At 45.3% G+C, this 14,070-nt stretch overlaps 6 protein-coding genes across 6 annotated transcripts; 3 read left to right on the top strand and 3 right to left on the bottom strand.

The window, feature by feature from the left end:
- Nucleotides 1–803: 803 nt before the first annotated feature.
- On the top strand, nt 804–1,550 carry FOMMEDRAFT_25715 (uncharacterized protein; the record flags this gene model as incomplete). Its single annotated transcript, XM_007262639.1, has 2 exons — nt 804–1,056; nt 1,117–1,550. The coding sequence occupies 2 exons, from the start codon at nt 804–806 to the stop codon at nt 1,548–1,550; spliced, it is 687 nt and encodes a 228-aa protein (XP_007262701.1).
- Nucleotides 1,551–2,328: 778 nt separating this feature from the next.
- On the bottom strand, nt 2,329–5,093 carry FOMMEDRAFT_117246 (acyl-CoA dehydrogenase NM domain-like protein). Its single transcript, XM_007262638.1, has 16 exons — nt 4,942–5,093; nt 4,860–4,880; nt 4,712–4,802; nt 4,424–4,626; nt 4,298–4,363; nt 4,170–4,222; nt 4,031–4,118; nt 3,956–3,973; nt 3,850–3,901; nt 3,561–3,792; nt 3,494–3,505; nt 3,415–3,439; nt 3,106–3,353; nt 2,876–3,046; nt 2,678–2,798; nt 2,329–2,621 (listed from the first exon to the last, which is right to left on the bottom strand). The coding sequence occupies exons 1-16, from the start codon at nt 4,987–4,989 to the stop codon at nt 2,511–2,513; spliced, it is 1,560 nt and encodes a 519-aa protein (XP_007262700.1). The 5' UTR covers nt 4,990–5,093; the 3' UTR covers nt 2,329–2,510.
- Nucleotides 5,094–5,721: 628 nt separating this feature from the next.
- On the bottom strand, nt 5,722–9,198 carry FOMMEDRAFT_151700 (ankyrin; the record flags this gene model as incomplete). The annotated part of the gene is made up of 7 exons (XM_007262637.1): nt 5,722–6,255; nt 6,314–7,751; nt 7,807–8,408; nt 8,464–8,595; nt 8,661–8,701; nt 8,763–9,016; nt 9,074–9,198. 7 exons carry the CDS (start codon nt 9,196–9,198, stop codon nt 5,722–5,724), a joined length of 3,126 nt encoding a protein of 1,041 aa, XP_007262699.1.
- Nucleotides 9,199–9,845: 647 nt separating this feature from the next.
- FOMMEDRAFT_151699 (uncharacterized protein) lies at nt 9,846–10,680 on the bottom strand (the record flags this gene model as incomplete). Its single annotated transcript, XM_007262636.1, has 4 exons — nt 9,846–9,957; nt 10,015–10,081; nt 10,146–10,353; nt 10,657–10,680. 4 exons carry the CDS (start codon nt 10,678–10,680, stop codon nt 9,846–9,848), a joined length of 411 nt encoding a protein of 136 aa, XP_007262698.1.
- Nucleotides 10,681–10,743: 63 nt separating this feature from the next.
- Nucleotides 10,744–12,401, top strand: FOMMEDRAFT_16998 (uncharacterized protein). Its single transcript, XM_007262635.1, has 5 exons — nt 10,744–11,206; nt 11,270–11,451; nt 11,511–11,613; nt 11,689–12,110; nt 12,175–12,401. Exons 1-4 carry the CDS (start codon nt 10,756–10,758, stop codon nt 12,069–12,071), a joined length of 1,119 nt encoding a protein of 372 aa, XP_007262697.1. The 5' UTR covers nt 10,744–10,755; the 3' UTR covers nt 12,072–12,110; nt 12,175–12,401.
- Nucleotides 12,402–13,196: 795 nt separating this feature from the next.
- On the top strand, nt 13,197–13,697 carry FOMMEDRAFT_25711 (uncharacterized protein; the record flags this gene model as incomplete). Its single annotated transcript, XM_007262634.1, has 1 exon — nt 13,197–13,697. One exon carries the CDS (start codon nt 13,197–13,199, stop codon nt 13,695–13,697), a length of 501 nt encoding a protein of 166 aa, XP_007262696.1.
- Nucleotides 13,698–14,070: the final 373 nt, after the last annotated feature.

The raw sequence follows: 14,070 nt of genomic DNA, 5'->3' as shown, positions 1-14,070 counted from the left end.
TTTCATGGAATCTATAACAAGATAAAAACAAGCAATTGGATAAAAGCCTCATTTGTTAGACGCCTCAGGCACACGGCAGTCGGCGCCCCCCAGCCGTGAGTCGTCTTCGACACCTACGCAAGAGTACTGTAACGTGATCCCTCTTTTCAATTTTTTTCAAGATATCCCTCTTTTCAATTTTTGCATTTGCACACCATCCATAGTACCTGACACCACCAAAAAATTCAAGAAAGTGCATTTGTACTATAGAAAACATATTATGTCTTTTTTTCTGAAAAAAAATCAATGAAGGAATTAAAAATTGGTAAATACCACTTTTTTACAATGGTAGCATCAATTATAATTAGCTCTGTTAATTTTATTAGTGCACTTCTTGTTACAGTTATACTATGTATTTCTTATGTATATACAAGAGTACTCTTAGTATAATTTCTAAGTAGTATACTGGTTGTTGTGAATTAAAATTGTAGAAAGATTGTTTGAGAGTGACAAAAACGTGACAATTGTGCTGAAGTGATACAGCAATGCAGTGCATTTGCAAGGCTTGCACGTATTGAATTATGTGTGACATTTTGTGACAAAAATTGAAAAGAGGGATCCCCACCCTTCCTACCTCAAAAAAAATCGTAAAAATTTTTTTGAAAAGAGAAGTACGTTTTTTATATAGTAATCTACGTATATACTGATTTTATAGTTGAAATAATGTGTGGTTGTGTCTGTGTGAAAAAATTGAAAAGAGGGATCATGTTACAGTACGAGCTTGGATGAACGCGAGAACTTGCTTACTAGGCGTAGAAAGAAACATGATCGCATTGCTCTTGCTATTCCTTGGAGTTGCTAATGGTGAGATTGATCTGTGTTGGAGAAGGATTACTGATCCTCACAAGCCCAACTCCTTCACAGTTGCACGGGCACAAGTATCCCTTGCTGAATTGGTCGACGCCGAATACCTTTTCGAAGAACCTAGCGCGAAAGGCCTAGTAATTGGAACAGGTGCACAGGGCACGACGTACCTCGTCTCCGGCACATTTTATGGTTTTGACACAGGTTATACCTGTACGTATTCTCAGTCTCTTCTGTTCCAATCCTATACTGAGGCTACTACCTATCTTTCAGTAACGGTGGCCCAGGACGCGACGCACATCTCTAAAGGCGGCGATGCTGTTGACGGGTCCATCACGTTATCGTACGAAGTTCAATGCGGAATTAACAACGTCGACATGATCTGCACAGAGCGTCTCGGTGTAGGAGTTGAAACTACTACTCAAGATCTAAGCTATACCGGGATTATCGTGAGCACAGCTGGTGCTACTCCTGGAAGCTTGCCACAAAGTACAGTAACGGCGTCAAGTCGGACAACGACCCGTTCGGCAATAACAACTGCCACTTTTCCCGAGCCCACTGAAGCCTCAGGAGGCGATTTGCCTTCGTCTGGAGACGTTCCGATTCCCGGCCTCGGTGGATTACCCAGCGCGAGTTCCCTAAGATATAGCATCCCTGGAATAACTTTGGCGATACCCTTCGCAGTGGCACTGCTGAGCAGAATTTGAGCTTCCTATTTTGGTTCCCTACCTCTTTCTCGAAAATTTTTACGTACATGTTTGGCACGACAGGATGACTTTGAAGAATATTCACGTTTTCAACATGGGGATGCCTCCTATGTCATTGTCGATTGGTTTATCCTGTAACGCGTAATCAATGTTTAGAACGTAATGTCTTCGGGTGAGAGTTGGAACGCTATACATCAGTGGGAATAATTAGTACGCGTTGTGGACTTGAGCGATTTGGTATGTACTTAAGTCCATCCAGAAGAACTGGTCTGTCGTCGTGATTCACGCATTATAATTTGGTATCACGTGGCGTAAGGACCAGACTTTGCCGGAAAGAAAATGTTTTGTCTTTTTTAATCTTAAGGATACCACATTATAAACTTGGATATTGTAGAGACCAACAACGAGATCCATTATAGTCTCGGCGTTCATACTGGATAAACAAAATAAAATTGAGAAAAGCTCTGGTGCCAGATGCCTGATCACACAAGAACGCATGAATTATCTTCGTCATATAGAAAAATTCAATTTAAGAGCAAACCCACGAACTTGGCTACTTGTATAACTGACACAGATAACAATATGATTGCAAAAGAACAGGTTATCTCAAACCTCCAAATTCCATTTATGATGAAGGTGGCATAAATCCTTAGCAACCACTGATCCAGTCCAGCAAATTACGCGCTATAAATTGGACAGCATAATTCACTCTCACCTTCCCCTACTGCAAGAACAGGCGATTGTCCTCCAAAGTTGTACACAGAATTCATTTTAAGCTATTTTGTATATGTACGTAATAATAAAAACACAAAAGTACTGTAAGGTAAGGTACGAAAACTCTACCTCATGTTCGTGTTCGTGCCAACAATACCAATCCAAAAATACAGATACGATTACCTGCTCCTCAGCTCTTAGCTCGAAGAATATGCTAGTCTGCAATTGTAAGACATGTTTCTTCGACTATAGCTTCGCGTCCTTGGGCATGGCACGGATTGCTTGGCGAACACCAAGGTCACCAAGTACATCCTCTGCACCACCAAGTAGTGCGTCGAATGGAACGGTGCGGTAGTACTGTCATAACAGAGTAAATCCAATTACGATTACAGAGGGAAACGAAGTAAACTTACGTGTTCTATGAACCTGCCCATCCCAGTCTGCGTAATCCCTCGCCCTCCGAAGACCTGAACGGCATCTTGTGCGGTCTCCTGTGCGGAGCGTGTACTAAACGATTTCAAGAACGCGATTTGTCTACATTAACACGGAACAAGAAATAGCCTCAGTAAGCATCATCCACCACGTGGAAAGTATTGTCCAATGAGACTTACCCAGCGAGCTTCTGCGCTTGCTCTTTATACGCCATGTTGCACATTTGGTAAGTTACATTCTCTAACCATGCCTGGATAGCCTCCGCACGCGAGATCATGCCAGCAATCTTTGCTCGGACGACAGCTTGGCTAATGAGCGGTTTGCCGAATACCTTGCGCTGAGTTGCCCATCTGCGAAAAAATGTTTAGTTAAAAGACAGAGGCCAAATCAAGGAAGTATAGTAACGTACTTGAGACACTCCTCGATAATAAGTCGCTGGCTACGAGCAGAACTACAACACATCACCCAACGTTCGTGGTTGAAGTTGCTGAGCATGACATAGATTCCTGCACCCTCTTCACCTAGCGTGTTCTCTACGGGAACCTTGACGTTGTCAAATGTGATGTACGCCGTCCCCGCTGTAGACGAATAGCTCGTTTTGATTTGCTTCGTCTCAACGCCTTCAGTTCGTGGAATGAGAAGGACAGTGAAACCGTTCTGAAGGACACAGACAAAGGTGAGGATCATAAATGGTACAGGAATTACCAAATCGACTCACGTCTGTTTTACATCCGGTTGTGAAGCTGGGGCAATGCATTAGCAACTATGGTAGTTTTTGCTTTTCTAATAGAACTCACTAGTCCGCAAACCTGACAAATAAAGAGGTCAGAAGCAGCTCATCGGAAGCTTCAATACCAGACTTACACTCCGTTTGTAATCCACTTCTTATTTCCATTCACAATCCAGAACTTCCCATCTTCAGACTTCGTTGCCGTAGTATGCAGCCCAAAAACATCGCTTCCTGCATGAGCCTCCGAAATAGCGAGGCAGATGAACTTCTTTCCAGATAATACTTCTGGAATGACCTTGGCCTTCAGCTCAGGAGATCCGAAGTTGAGTACCGGCGGCAAGCCAATGACTTTGCCTCCCAAAAGACCTTAATCGAAAGCATAAGCACAAAACGCGATAACAACATGGCAAGCCCAGAACTCACCATCTCCATATCCTCGTGCACCAACTCGTACAAGTTCTTGGGTGATAATAAGCTAAATAAGGATATTAGATAACAAGATTGAACAAGTAAATGAAATTAAAAATACCTCATGGAAATAATCAAACTACGATCACAAAAATTCAATCAAAACCCTGTATGGTTGATAATTGTAGATTCCTACCTCCTCTGGGTTTACAACGCCGCCGAATAATGTGCGACCCTTCAGATGCTTCCCAGGTCCCATTCGCATTGCGTGGAGCTCCACCTCCCTAAAGTAAAACATCAATCATCGAGCAGTTACGTAAGGTGAAACAACGTACGCCATTTTGTCAATTACATGCTGGCTAGGTCGTTTGCCATCGGCTTCCCGAGCCTAAATGAAAGGGAAAAGTGTAAAGGAGTAAGACACGTTGGATAGGTATTTAACAATGAATTTCTGTCAATGCACCTGTCCATCCTCAAAGATGATCTCATCAACGAACGTCCGCATCGCCTTTTGCAGCTCACGATGCGACTGCCATGAAGCATCGTCAAGTCAGATTTACTCCCCAAAATCTATCAAGAACTGACGCACCTTCTTGTAATACGGACTATGAAAGCCCTCACTCAACCACGCAGGCTCCGCATACGGAACCTTGCTGAGCGCACCAGCGACGGGCGGCGTGATTTGCTCTTCCTCACCTCCAATAACACCAACCTGCAATCGCTTATATTGCGGCCGCAGAAGCACCTCGTGGCGATGAAGCCCGAAGAACGCTTCTGTTGCGTCTTGTCCGGCTGATCAATGGTTAGGAAAATGAAGAGCACGGTATCAGTGCACGTTTAAGATGCCGCAAGGTGGGACAGTAAAAGCGACACGCACCAATTTCTGGGTCCAGTAAGACGGAGATACCACCTGGATGTAAGTCTTTGAACCTCGAGAGATTGTACACCTTCGAGTCGATGATGACCCACTAGTGCCACAAAACAAAGTAATCAGCGTCACGTCTACACCCATACAAGGAACATACCAAATCATCCGGTGTGTTGTGCTATCCCAACGCACGTCCAGTCAGGCACGAGGCATTTATCGAGACGACAAGAAGAACATACCTTCTCGACCTCCTCACGGGTGAACGTCTTGAGCTCAGTAGATGCCATTGCGTTGCAAAGATGTCGAGTCGATGAGACTGCTCAGTCGCTTTCTAAATGTTTAAGAGAGACAGAGTGCGGTGAAGATGAAGGTTAAGAATAAGATATGCCGGGTGTCCGATTGGCCTGTCTATTTATCACAGTCTTCAGGTCAAGATCCAGAGAGGAGCATCACTTGGCATGTGATTGTGAGTTCCCGTGACGCACACATGAATTGCCGATCACTGCATTACCCAACCAACACAGAGCATGGCGTTCCACGTCATCACACCCAGACAAAAATCAAATGCAGAACATGTCCTTTCTAGCTAGCTAATACCCCTACAACAATCAACAACATACTGCAAAAGCGTGTCCCATCTGTCTAATGCGATAGATAATTAGTAGTACACTAATGTACTAGCAGAATGAGTACTTTTCCAAGAACAATTACATGGCAAATAAACTACTTTGTTTTACTATGCATCGATCCAATAACGTTGAAAGTAATAAAAAAAACGAGCGACTGGACAACGCTAAAGCGAATATGAGAGCATGAGAAGGAATGACAAAGCGCCAAGTTGTAAGACATATGTACGTTATGAGATACAAATTGCAAGTTTCCAAAGATACAGGGGGCAAATGAAGATCCGGGAAAAACCATGCGGAACACGAAGGAAGATGCCGGAAACGAGAAATCCGAAACGAAAGGTACGGAAGCAGTTGGCAAGCAGAGTGGCAGCCGGTTGCCTGGCAAATAAATCATAGCCGATTACGTTGGATGTTATGCACGATGGCCTGGACAATTCCGACCCACGATCCGGCCTTATCCACGTCGTACGCCGTTGCATCCAGCCAGAGAGGAATCTTGCGCACTAGAACTCGGCGGAGGGCGAGTATCTCATCGTCAGGTGTATCTGGAGTAGGAAAGGGTGAAGCCATCAACATGAGTGATTGCACCGATGGTTTACGATCACTCTCTCGAAGGTAGCGAGACGGAGGTGGAGGAAGAGGGAATGCACGCGAGTCTGTAAAAGTGTTTGAATTCATGTTGGAGAAAGCTGGCCTACGCTGTAAGACTGGCGAGGTCGTAGGAGTGTGCGCGTGGCTTATATTGCTTGGCATTCCACCTCGCTCTCGACTATAGTCCGTGGTGATCTCATCGATGCAAAGATCATTCAGAGCATTCGCAAGACGCGTTGCCTGTGCCGTATGCTCCATCTTCTGGAATATGTTACTCGTGAGGCATTCCGCTTGGCTAATATATCGCTGGGCAGATTCGATTGAACGACAAGCCTGCATTAAGACGAGACATGAAGACTTGTCATACAAATGGAAGAAATGATCCACTTACAGTAAACATAGCCTCTTCCACTGTGGAAAGTTCGTGCCTGGCGATCTCCAGAATGTCTAAAGCAGAGTAAGAACTCGCGTCCGAACAAGTTTTGGCTTCTTGCGTTGCCCTAAACGTTGGAGTATACTCGACATCCGAGTCGTTGCTTTCATGAGAGCTAAACAGGTCCAAGAACTCGTCAGCATCATCGTGCATATTTCCCTTCCTTTCCACTCCACCCAGCCCTTCCTCATCACCATCAAACATCTCCAAGAAATTTCCATCCTCCTCTTGCAAGGTCTCGACGCCTTCAACGCCTTCCCTCCAGCACGCGTTGTCATCTTCACCTCCTACAGATCCAGGGCTGGGCACCTCCTCTCGTTCCCTGTCTTCCTTTCCAAATAACATCTGTTCAATCTCCAGAAGATTTGCGAGATGCGCTTTTAAGATATCCGAGTTCGCACGTCGCACGTACGGGTCAAGCCATGATTCATACCCACAGGATCCCAATGTCTGTAGCTGCGAACCAGCGTCTCGTACTTCAGGAGCGCGTACAGGAGGAATAGAGACAAGGTTAACGCCGGCCTCTAACGGCGAGTTTACTTCGATGTGCGAGGACGTATTCGGGGCCACGGAAAAGATTGTCGACAAACGCCTAATGCGTGGATTATTCCCCGTCGAAAGCGCACACGCAAAGTCGATCTCCGACTCCTCAGTAATACTTTTCCGTTGCACAGCTTCTGCCTTTGGTGTCGACAGATCATGTGCATTAGCACGAGGAGAACCTGTAGGAGTGACAAGCGCAGCGAGATCCGCAAGTGAAGTCAAAGAAACGGCCGATGATGAACCTGACATGGTGAGAGAGGGTGTTCCAGATGACCTTCGAACCGACGCCAATGACGGGGTCGCTGCACGCCTTCCTTCCTCGTCCTCGTATATCCTCTGCTCCAGGCGCGAAATAAGCAGCTGCAAAGAAGTATGGACATCCTGTGCAGCATGTAAATCATCAATTTCCGCATCGATGAGCTGTCGGAAGCGCTCCAGAAGTTCTGAACCATTTTGACGGCTGCAATGCAGAAGTTCGTCTAGCTCGGCAACGTCAACACGTTCCTTCAATTTGGCCGTTCTGCCTGTTTCTCGCATCTGCATTACCTGCAGTTGCTCAGAAAGGCAGTCCAGATCATCAAGGAGTTGTCGCGCGCCAATGGGATTCATAACCGTGCGTCGTAAGTTCTCCTTTTCGCGTGAAATAATGAAAGGGAACTGTTCTTCTGGCATGTGTTCCTCGTCCGAATCTGGAGAACTTGATGAATCGGTCGACCGGCTCATTGCCAGTAAAGAACTTGAATCGGATGGTCTAACGGTCCTCGAGGATGCAGCCGAATCAGGACGCAGCAAATCACTGTCCCGCTCGAAAATTGATCGAAACTCGGGCTTCGCTACCTCATATGCGGTTTTCCTATCGCATTTGTAAGGGCATTATCTTTTAGCAAGATGTTTTAATCTTCTCTTACCCGTCATTGTTCTTTATCTTAACTGTTGTCCCGTCGGGGTCGCACTCCAGGAACGCCATAAGGACATCCGAGCAACGACCATAACGTGCGGTAAGATGAATACATGTCTCGCCATTCAGGTCGATAGCATCGAGCCGGGCTCCGAGGTCACGTACGAGATGTATAATGAACGCATACAGACGAGATGAGCCACTACTTATGGCACCACCGAACCGAGCAAGAGCATGCAACGGTGTCATCGTATTGTCAACCGTATAAAGCGTGAGGTCCGCGCCAGCCAAATATAGTGCGTCAAGCACAGCTGTGCTCGGCCGCGGCGCTACGACACAGTAGTGTATTGGCGACCACCCGTTCTCGTCAGGGAGGTTTACAGGAGCTGGAATTGGTATATACGGCTCCTGAGAGTAATATGAAGGAAAGAGTAAGGAGTGTACAGCTGAAGGATCGGAAGAAGCAACGGCAGTAACCAGGTGTATAACTTGGGAATCGATATCGAGAGCCAATGGTCGACTATCATGTTGTTGGTACATGCATGCAAGGGAGATATATTCGCTGGCGTCGAGCTGTAACGTGAGCTTCAAGTGCCGCTTTGTTTTATGGGACTAATAACGAACACTGCTGTCAGCAGTTTATCTTCAGGCATGTTTAGGGACTCACTAATAAAGACTGCGCTCTCTCAAGCCGGATATTTGACTCGCACAACCATAGACACTGTGGAGAGGCTATAGAACAGAATAAAACGGAACGATGATAGCAATCCGTAGCACTTATTCGCGCTCCATGACGGATCTGAGCGACCAAACGAAATAGGGGTGAGCTCCCCTGAAGACGTTCGTGATAACGGAGAGACTCACAAGGTATTGCACAATTTCGGTATGGCCATCACGAGCAGCGTCTGCAAAAACACATCAGTCTTGCTGTCCTTCCGTGGATAGTTAGTTTACTTCTAGACGCACACATGATTGGAGTAGCCCTTTGGCTGTCCACCGCATCTATGAGTACAAGACCGTCACCTTTCTCCAACAGAAGTGTAACGAAGTCCAATCGATTAAGATACGCCGCCATACCCAGGGGCGTCAAACCCTTCAGAGAGGTATGAGCCGCATTTAGCACGTACAAGGAAAGAGCGTGTGTTTCAAGTAGGAAATATAGAATTGCCAGACGACCAGGAACACTGGCTTGAGCGTGCGACGTGTCTAGTTCATCGAGACTGCAATGCACGACGCGTCAATGCACGCGACAATTATCACTGAAATTTCAAACAAACCTTGCCGCACCGAGGACGAGCGCCCCAATGACGGCATTCGCGTCCTCGCCTCCACGAATTAGCCGACAGAACGTCTCTTCGTCGCCGCAGATAGCAGCCTCGAGCAGTGTGTTGTCCACCATCATGGCGAAAGCGAGACGAGAAGAAACGAAAACCGGGAGAAGAATTTGAGGTGCAGTTTATATTTTGCCTGGAACCCTGACAACTTGGTCTGATTCTACCGCCCGATCTTGATCTGGCGGGGTTCGTGCGATGTCGCCGTGCCGGTTCCGCTTACCTTCGAGGGCAATCGCTTGAACGCGTCTCGGAATTCCACGACTCGTGTTTGCAGTTACCCACTTTATTCGCACGACGACCGCAGCCGATTCCGGCCAGCGGTTGCAAAATTTCAGGTCAACTGCTGCGTCTCGCGAATAACAGAGAGTTGGTGGGAGGGAAATGTCATACTAGGCGCCTCGCTCATATTTCTATGAGTTAGAGAGTGCAAGAGTTTGAGGCCATGCTGTCCATGGAAGAAAAGAAGCTTGCATCATGGTGTTTAGTACTTTCGTACGTAAGCAAAGTGGAAACGGGCTCGCCCATTCATCAGAATTAGGAATGTTTGTTGCATTTTAGGGTCTAAGTCGTAATGGATCCCCATCAGTCGATATCCAATATGACGATTCACAAGAAAGTCTTGATTTTCTTAGGCATTTTGCTACATCAATCAAGTCAGCCTGGATTGAAATTCACGAACTTTGAGCACCTAGTCGACCATTGCACCCGCGCCGCATCAGATTTTGAATATTCTCGATTTTTTCGAATCAATTCTGGTCGGTGATGCAGAGCGGATAACGACGCGCGAATCATGCGGACACTTCAGCTCAGAAGCCCAGACACTCCTTCTGCAAGACCACATGAACGAGAAGAACAAGGCTCACGAGTTCTGTTAATATTGCCACCTAAAATTCCAATTTCGGAAGCTAATATCTGTGTCTTCCTCTTGAAGGTTCCATATACGGATGTCATCTGGAATCTAGCTGAGTTATACGATCAGTCTGCTTTGTAAGTAAGACGAGGCAGTCTAAATTACCGCGCCTAGCGTGTTGAGTTTGTCCAGCGGGTATGCTCAGCCAAAGGTGACGAACCGACATGTCATCGTGCTCGAATAAATCATAAATCTCCAGGAACATGCAGTAATCAGCCGTCGATCCACTCGGCGGTCTATTGAGCCAAATAGTCGTTTCTCCAGTAGGCCTATTAGACACCTTTCGGAAAGGTTTGCCCTCTAGTGTAGTTATCTTGAAAGATCACCTATCAGTGAAATGGAGTCTTCCCAATTTGCGTTTCATGCCAGAACAAAGAGAGGCAAGGCGCTTGTTGGCCAGCGGCACACTAAATAGACTAGACGATTCGCTTGTACCTGTCAGTCCTGCCGCCCAGAAAGTACATATATCGACGCTTGACCAATATTAATTTCGTGGTGGCGTATCGAATTGCTGATGACGCGCTGTGGCTACGTATCCACATACAGGGTGACCAAGTTCGAAGCAGAGAGGGTAGTGGTACGAAGTAAAGAGTGAAAGCGCGCGTTGATGACGTACCTGTGCTGGCGCTGCGGCTTCCATGAAAACCGCGATGAAGAACGCCCCTATGCAGATATCTTCGTCTGTTAACCCCCATCCACCATCGCGAACTTGACAATGAAAGCAAAGCAAGCATCACCGATCGCCTTTTTCGACGATCCGTCATTTGCTAAAGCATGGTCGGAAATTGAGGTAACGCTCGCTATCACGTCGGCAAACTATAAGGACGACAATGAAACTGAAATTGGCTGGATTGAGGGACGAGTGCACGAGACCCGCAGTACGCAGAAAGAGGTTGAAATCCTACTGGCACGACTGCCAGAGTCCAACAAGCAGCATGATGAAGCCATCCGAATCTTTATAACCTGCTCCCAGCTTTCGCGTTTTGTCTTCACTATTGATCAGCATATTAAAATCTCGCTGAAATATGCGCGTCTTGTTCCTGAACTCGTTTCACGTGGAGGGCCCTTGTTGCCGTTCTCTTTGATATTCAGCAGCGATATGGTAATGCAAGTGGTTCGTGGTGGAGTGTGCATTCCAGATGGCATCGTCATCAATACCAGACAAAGTACGTCGTCCACTTATGCACTCAAGCCCCTATTCACATATATGACGTGTAAATGAACGATAGGTCAACAACACTTTGGAGGGTGTTACTGCAAGGAATTCATGACTGGAGTCCCTGCCCCAATGACACCGCCCAGAACTACGAAGAGTGTGCCGTATCCAACGCCTGCAGCATACGACCAAGAACGGTCATACTCACCAAGCCCTACGGCTGCAAACGAAGTTTCTTTGGATGACGTTGATCATGTATTTTAACTTAATAAACCTCCACTTCGAGCTTCAGCTTGACTTATGCCATAATTTAGTTCGATGTTTGCCCTCCTCTCACTACACTCACCGAAGGAATGACAACACCCGTTGTCGGCATTGTTGAAATTGTTAGGCCGCCGACCACAGCTGTCAGCGGTGGTATGTCTTCTATTCATACTCATAGTATAGTATACTTTATCCCGTTGCATTTACTTACATGGATATCTCTGTCAGATCTCTGTGTTACCATGACGCTCGCGGACGCATACAGCTACACCTCCGGCCGAGGGTTCAAACTTACTTGCTTCACTTCTAAGTCTCGTCTGGGTCGCGAGCTGCCTGGCCCTTCCGAAGGCGATGTCATCCTATTCAAATGCGTCAAGATAACCAAGTTCTCTAATGGGCTTATCGGTACCGTTTATCAGAACAAGCTTGATTGGATTGTGTATAATCCAGAGACGGGTACAATGGCGACACCGCGTCATGCAAAGGGCGAGCCTGTAGATCGATTCTATGAGGACTTGGAGAAAACTAGGAAGATGCAATTTGTGAAGTTCATCGAAGACGTTGTACCTGGTAAAACAGATGGCATTAATGCCTCGCAGATTCGTACGTGAAACATCTTTACTGGTTTCAGGTCGAAACTTTGTTGAATTGTAAGTCTAAATCTTTGCCTTTCCATTCAAACCCAAGTACTGAAATTTTTTTCAAACTGTCAAGACAAACTGCTTCTGTTGATTTTTTCAGCGATATTGAAAGGTGTTACAGAACAAGTTGTCTAGATCCATTTCCGTAGCACCATTTGACCGTTAGATTTTTTTTCTATCCAAACATTCTCTGCGGCGTCCTGTATACTCAACGTGCTAATCTTTTTCTCACTGTGAAAACTGCTTGCCTCCATTGCATATAATCTTTCCTGCTCTTGTTGACGAGATTGCATTTCCAGCTCATCCGCCAAAATACGTATTTATTGACGTATCGTATCATACAAAAGTCAGTCATTGGTAACTGTTGTGCTCCTCTTTACACATGAACTAAGTTGGAAACGTATAAGTTATATCTAGGACAACTCAATTCAGTGTTCAATCGTTTTGCTTAATAAGTTCCATACCTTAGACAAGTTACAAGTGCCACTCGGCTCTTGCCAACCAAGTAACAAACGGTTCGCCACATGTTGTTTGCAATGCCTGCCATATGAAGCAAGTTGATAATATTACTTCGCAATGTGAATATGCACCTTGTCAAGAAAGGAAGGACATTAATTGGAGCAAACGACGCATAGATGTGGCATTGATGGTGATGAGTCACTGGAACAGTTAACAAGCCCATATGAGTCTTTGTTCAATTCGGATATTCAGTTCCATTGAGCTACTTTTCTGGCCTATTGCCAGAGCAGGACCATCGTAATGGTGCGCATATGAGAGTTTGTCAATCAGTTTCTAAAGACTGCCAAGTTACTTATGATTTCTCTGCTTGGCTGAATTACTCAGCAACAATAATGCACTAGATAAATGATTGCATGTGCTTGCAAAGTTGTACTGTGAGAGCCTGCCCCCGGGATGATATTTAAGCCAGATCTTGTGATGATGTTGGTGTGCAGCTACATTTGCAATTGAGAAATCCTCTGACTGATAGAAGATATGGCAAGCATGCGCTCCAGGCCGTCAAAGTCCGGAGTTCTTCATCATCGTACAAGCCGTAGTCATCACTCCAGATCAGTTAAACGATCCCCTGAAAAGACAATGTCGACGTCCAGCAATGCTGCACCCAGCACATCTTCTACAGCTCATGCTAGCACTGATGACAAAATGGCACAATTCTGGGAAAAGGTTCATAGTGCAGTAAACAAATTAAATCAGAAGGGACCGGTCCAGCGAGTAGAAGCTCGGAGTGACGTAGACGTCCTTGCCGAGGTGAAACGTGTACACGAGAAAGTCAAAGGCCTTGTTGATCGTCTGAATGAGGTATTAGAGAAGCTGACAGCTAAGCCAGAAAATCCGAAGGCTGAATCAGAGCATTCAGAAGACAAGACACAAGCCACTGTTCACCCTACAGTTGTCTCAAACTTTATTAATGCCATGACAAGCCAACTAGAACTTATAGAGAAAGCAGAAAACGTGATTGATACAAAAATACAAAACCTTATCACACTCTCTGAGGATGAATCATCAGAAATTTTGACACTCCTTAAGTCAATAAGTACAATTGTAGATGAAGCACTTACTTTAAAGTACCTAAAGTAATAGTATTAGTAGGACTGCTTTGAAAGAACATGTAACAGACATTTGAAACTGTAATTATAGATATGACCTTATTTATAAGGTACTAGAAAGCTAGTAATGACATTCTCTGCTAAGGTCTCTTGTATCTGCAAAGAAGTTAATATAGTTAGGAAGATAAGAGAATGTTTGATAAAATCATTAGAAATAATATTTGTCTTGCATTTTAATATTTGCAAAAATTAGATAGGGTAGAATGATAAAATAAAAAAAGATATGAAAGATGAGTATACATATTAGTGAGTACATATATAATAGTATTTGAATACCTAATAGCTGTTGAGCTATTTTGCTAGCTTATTTCTAGAGCAGGGCAATCATAATAGTGTACATATTG

Source organism: Fomitiporia mediterranea, assembly GCF_000271605.1.
Source record: "Fomitiporia mediterranea MF3/22 unplaced genomic scaffold FOMMEscaffold_2, whole genome shotgun sequence".
Lineage (NCBI taxonomy): Eukaryota > Fungi > Basidiomycota > Agaricomycetes > Hymenochaetales > Hymenochaetaceae > Fomitiporia > Fomitiporia mediterranea.
The sequence above is the reverse complement of the archived record's forward strand: the minus strand, read 5'-3'. Positions and strand labels throughout refer to the sequence as shown.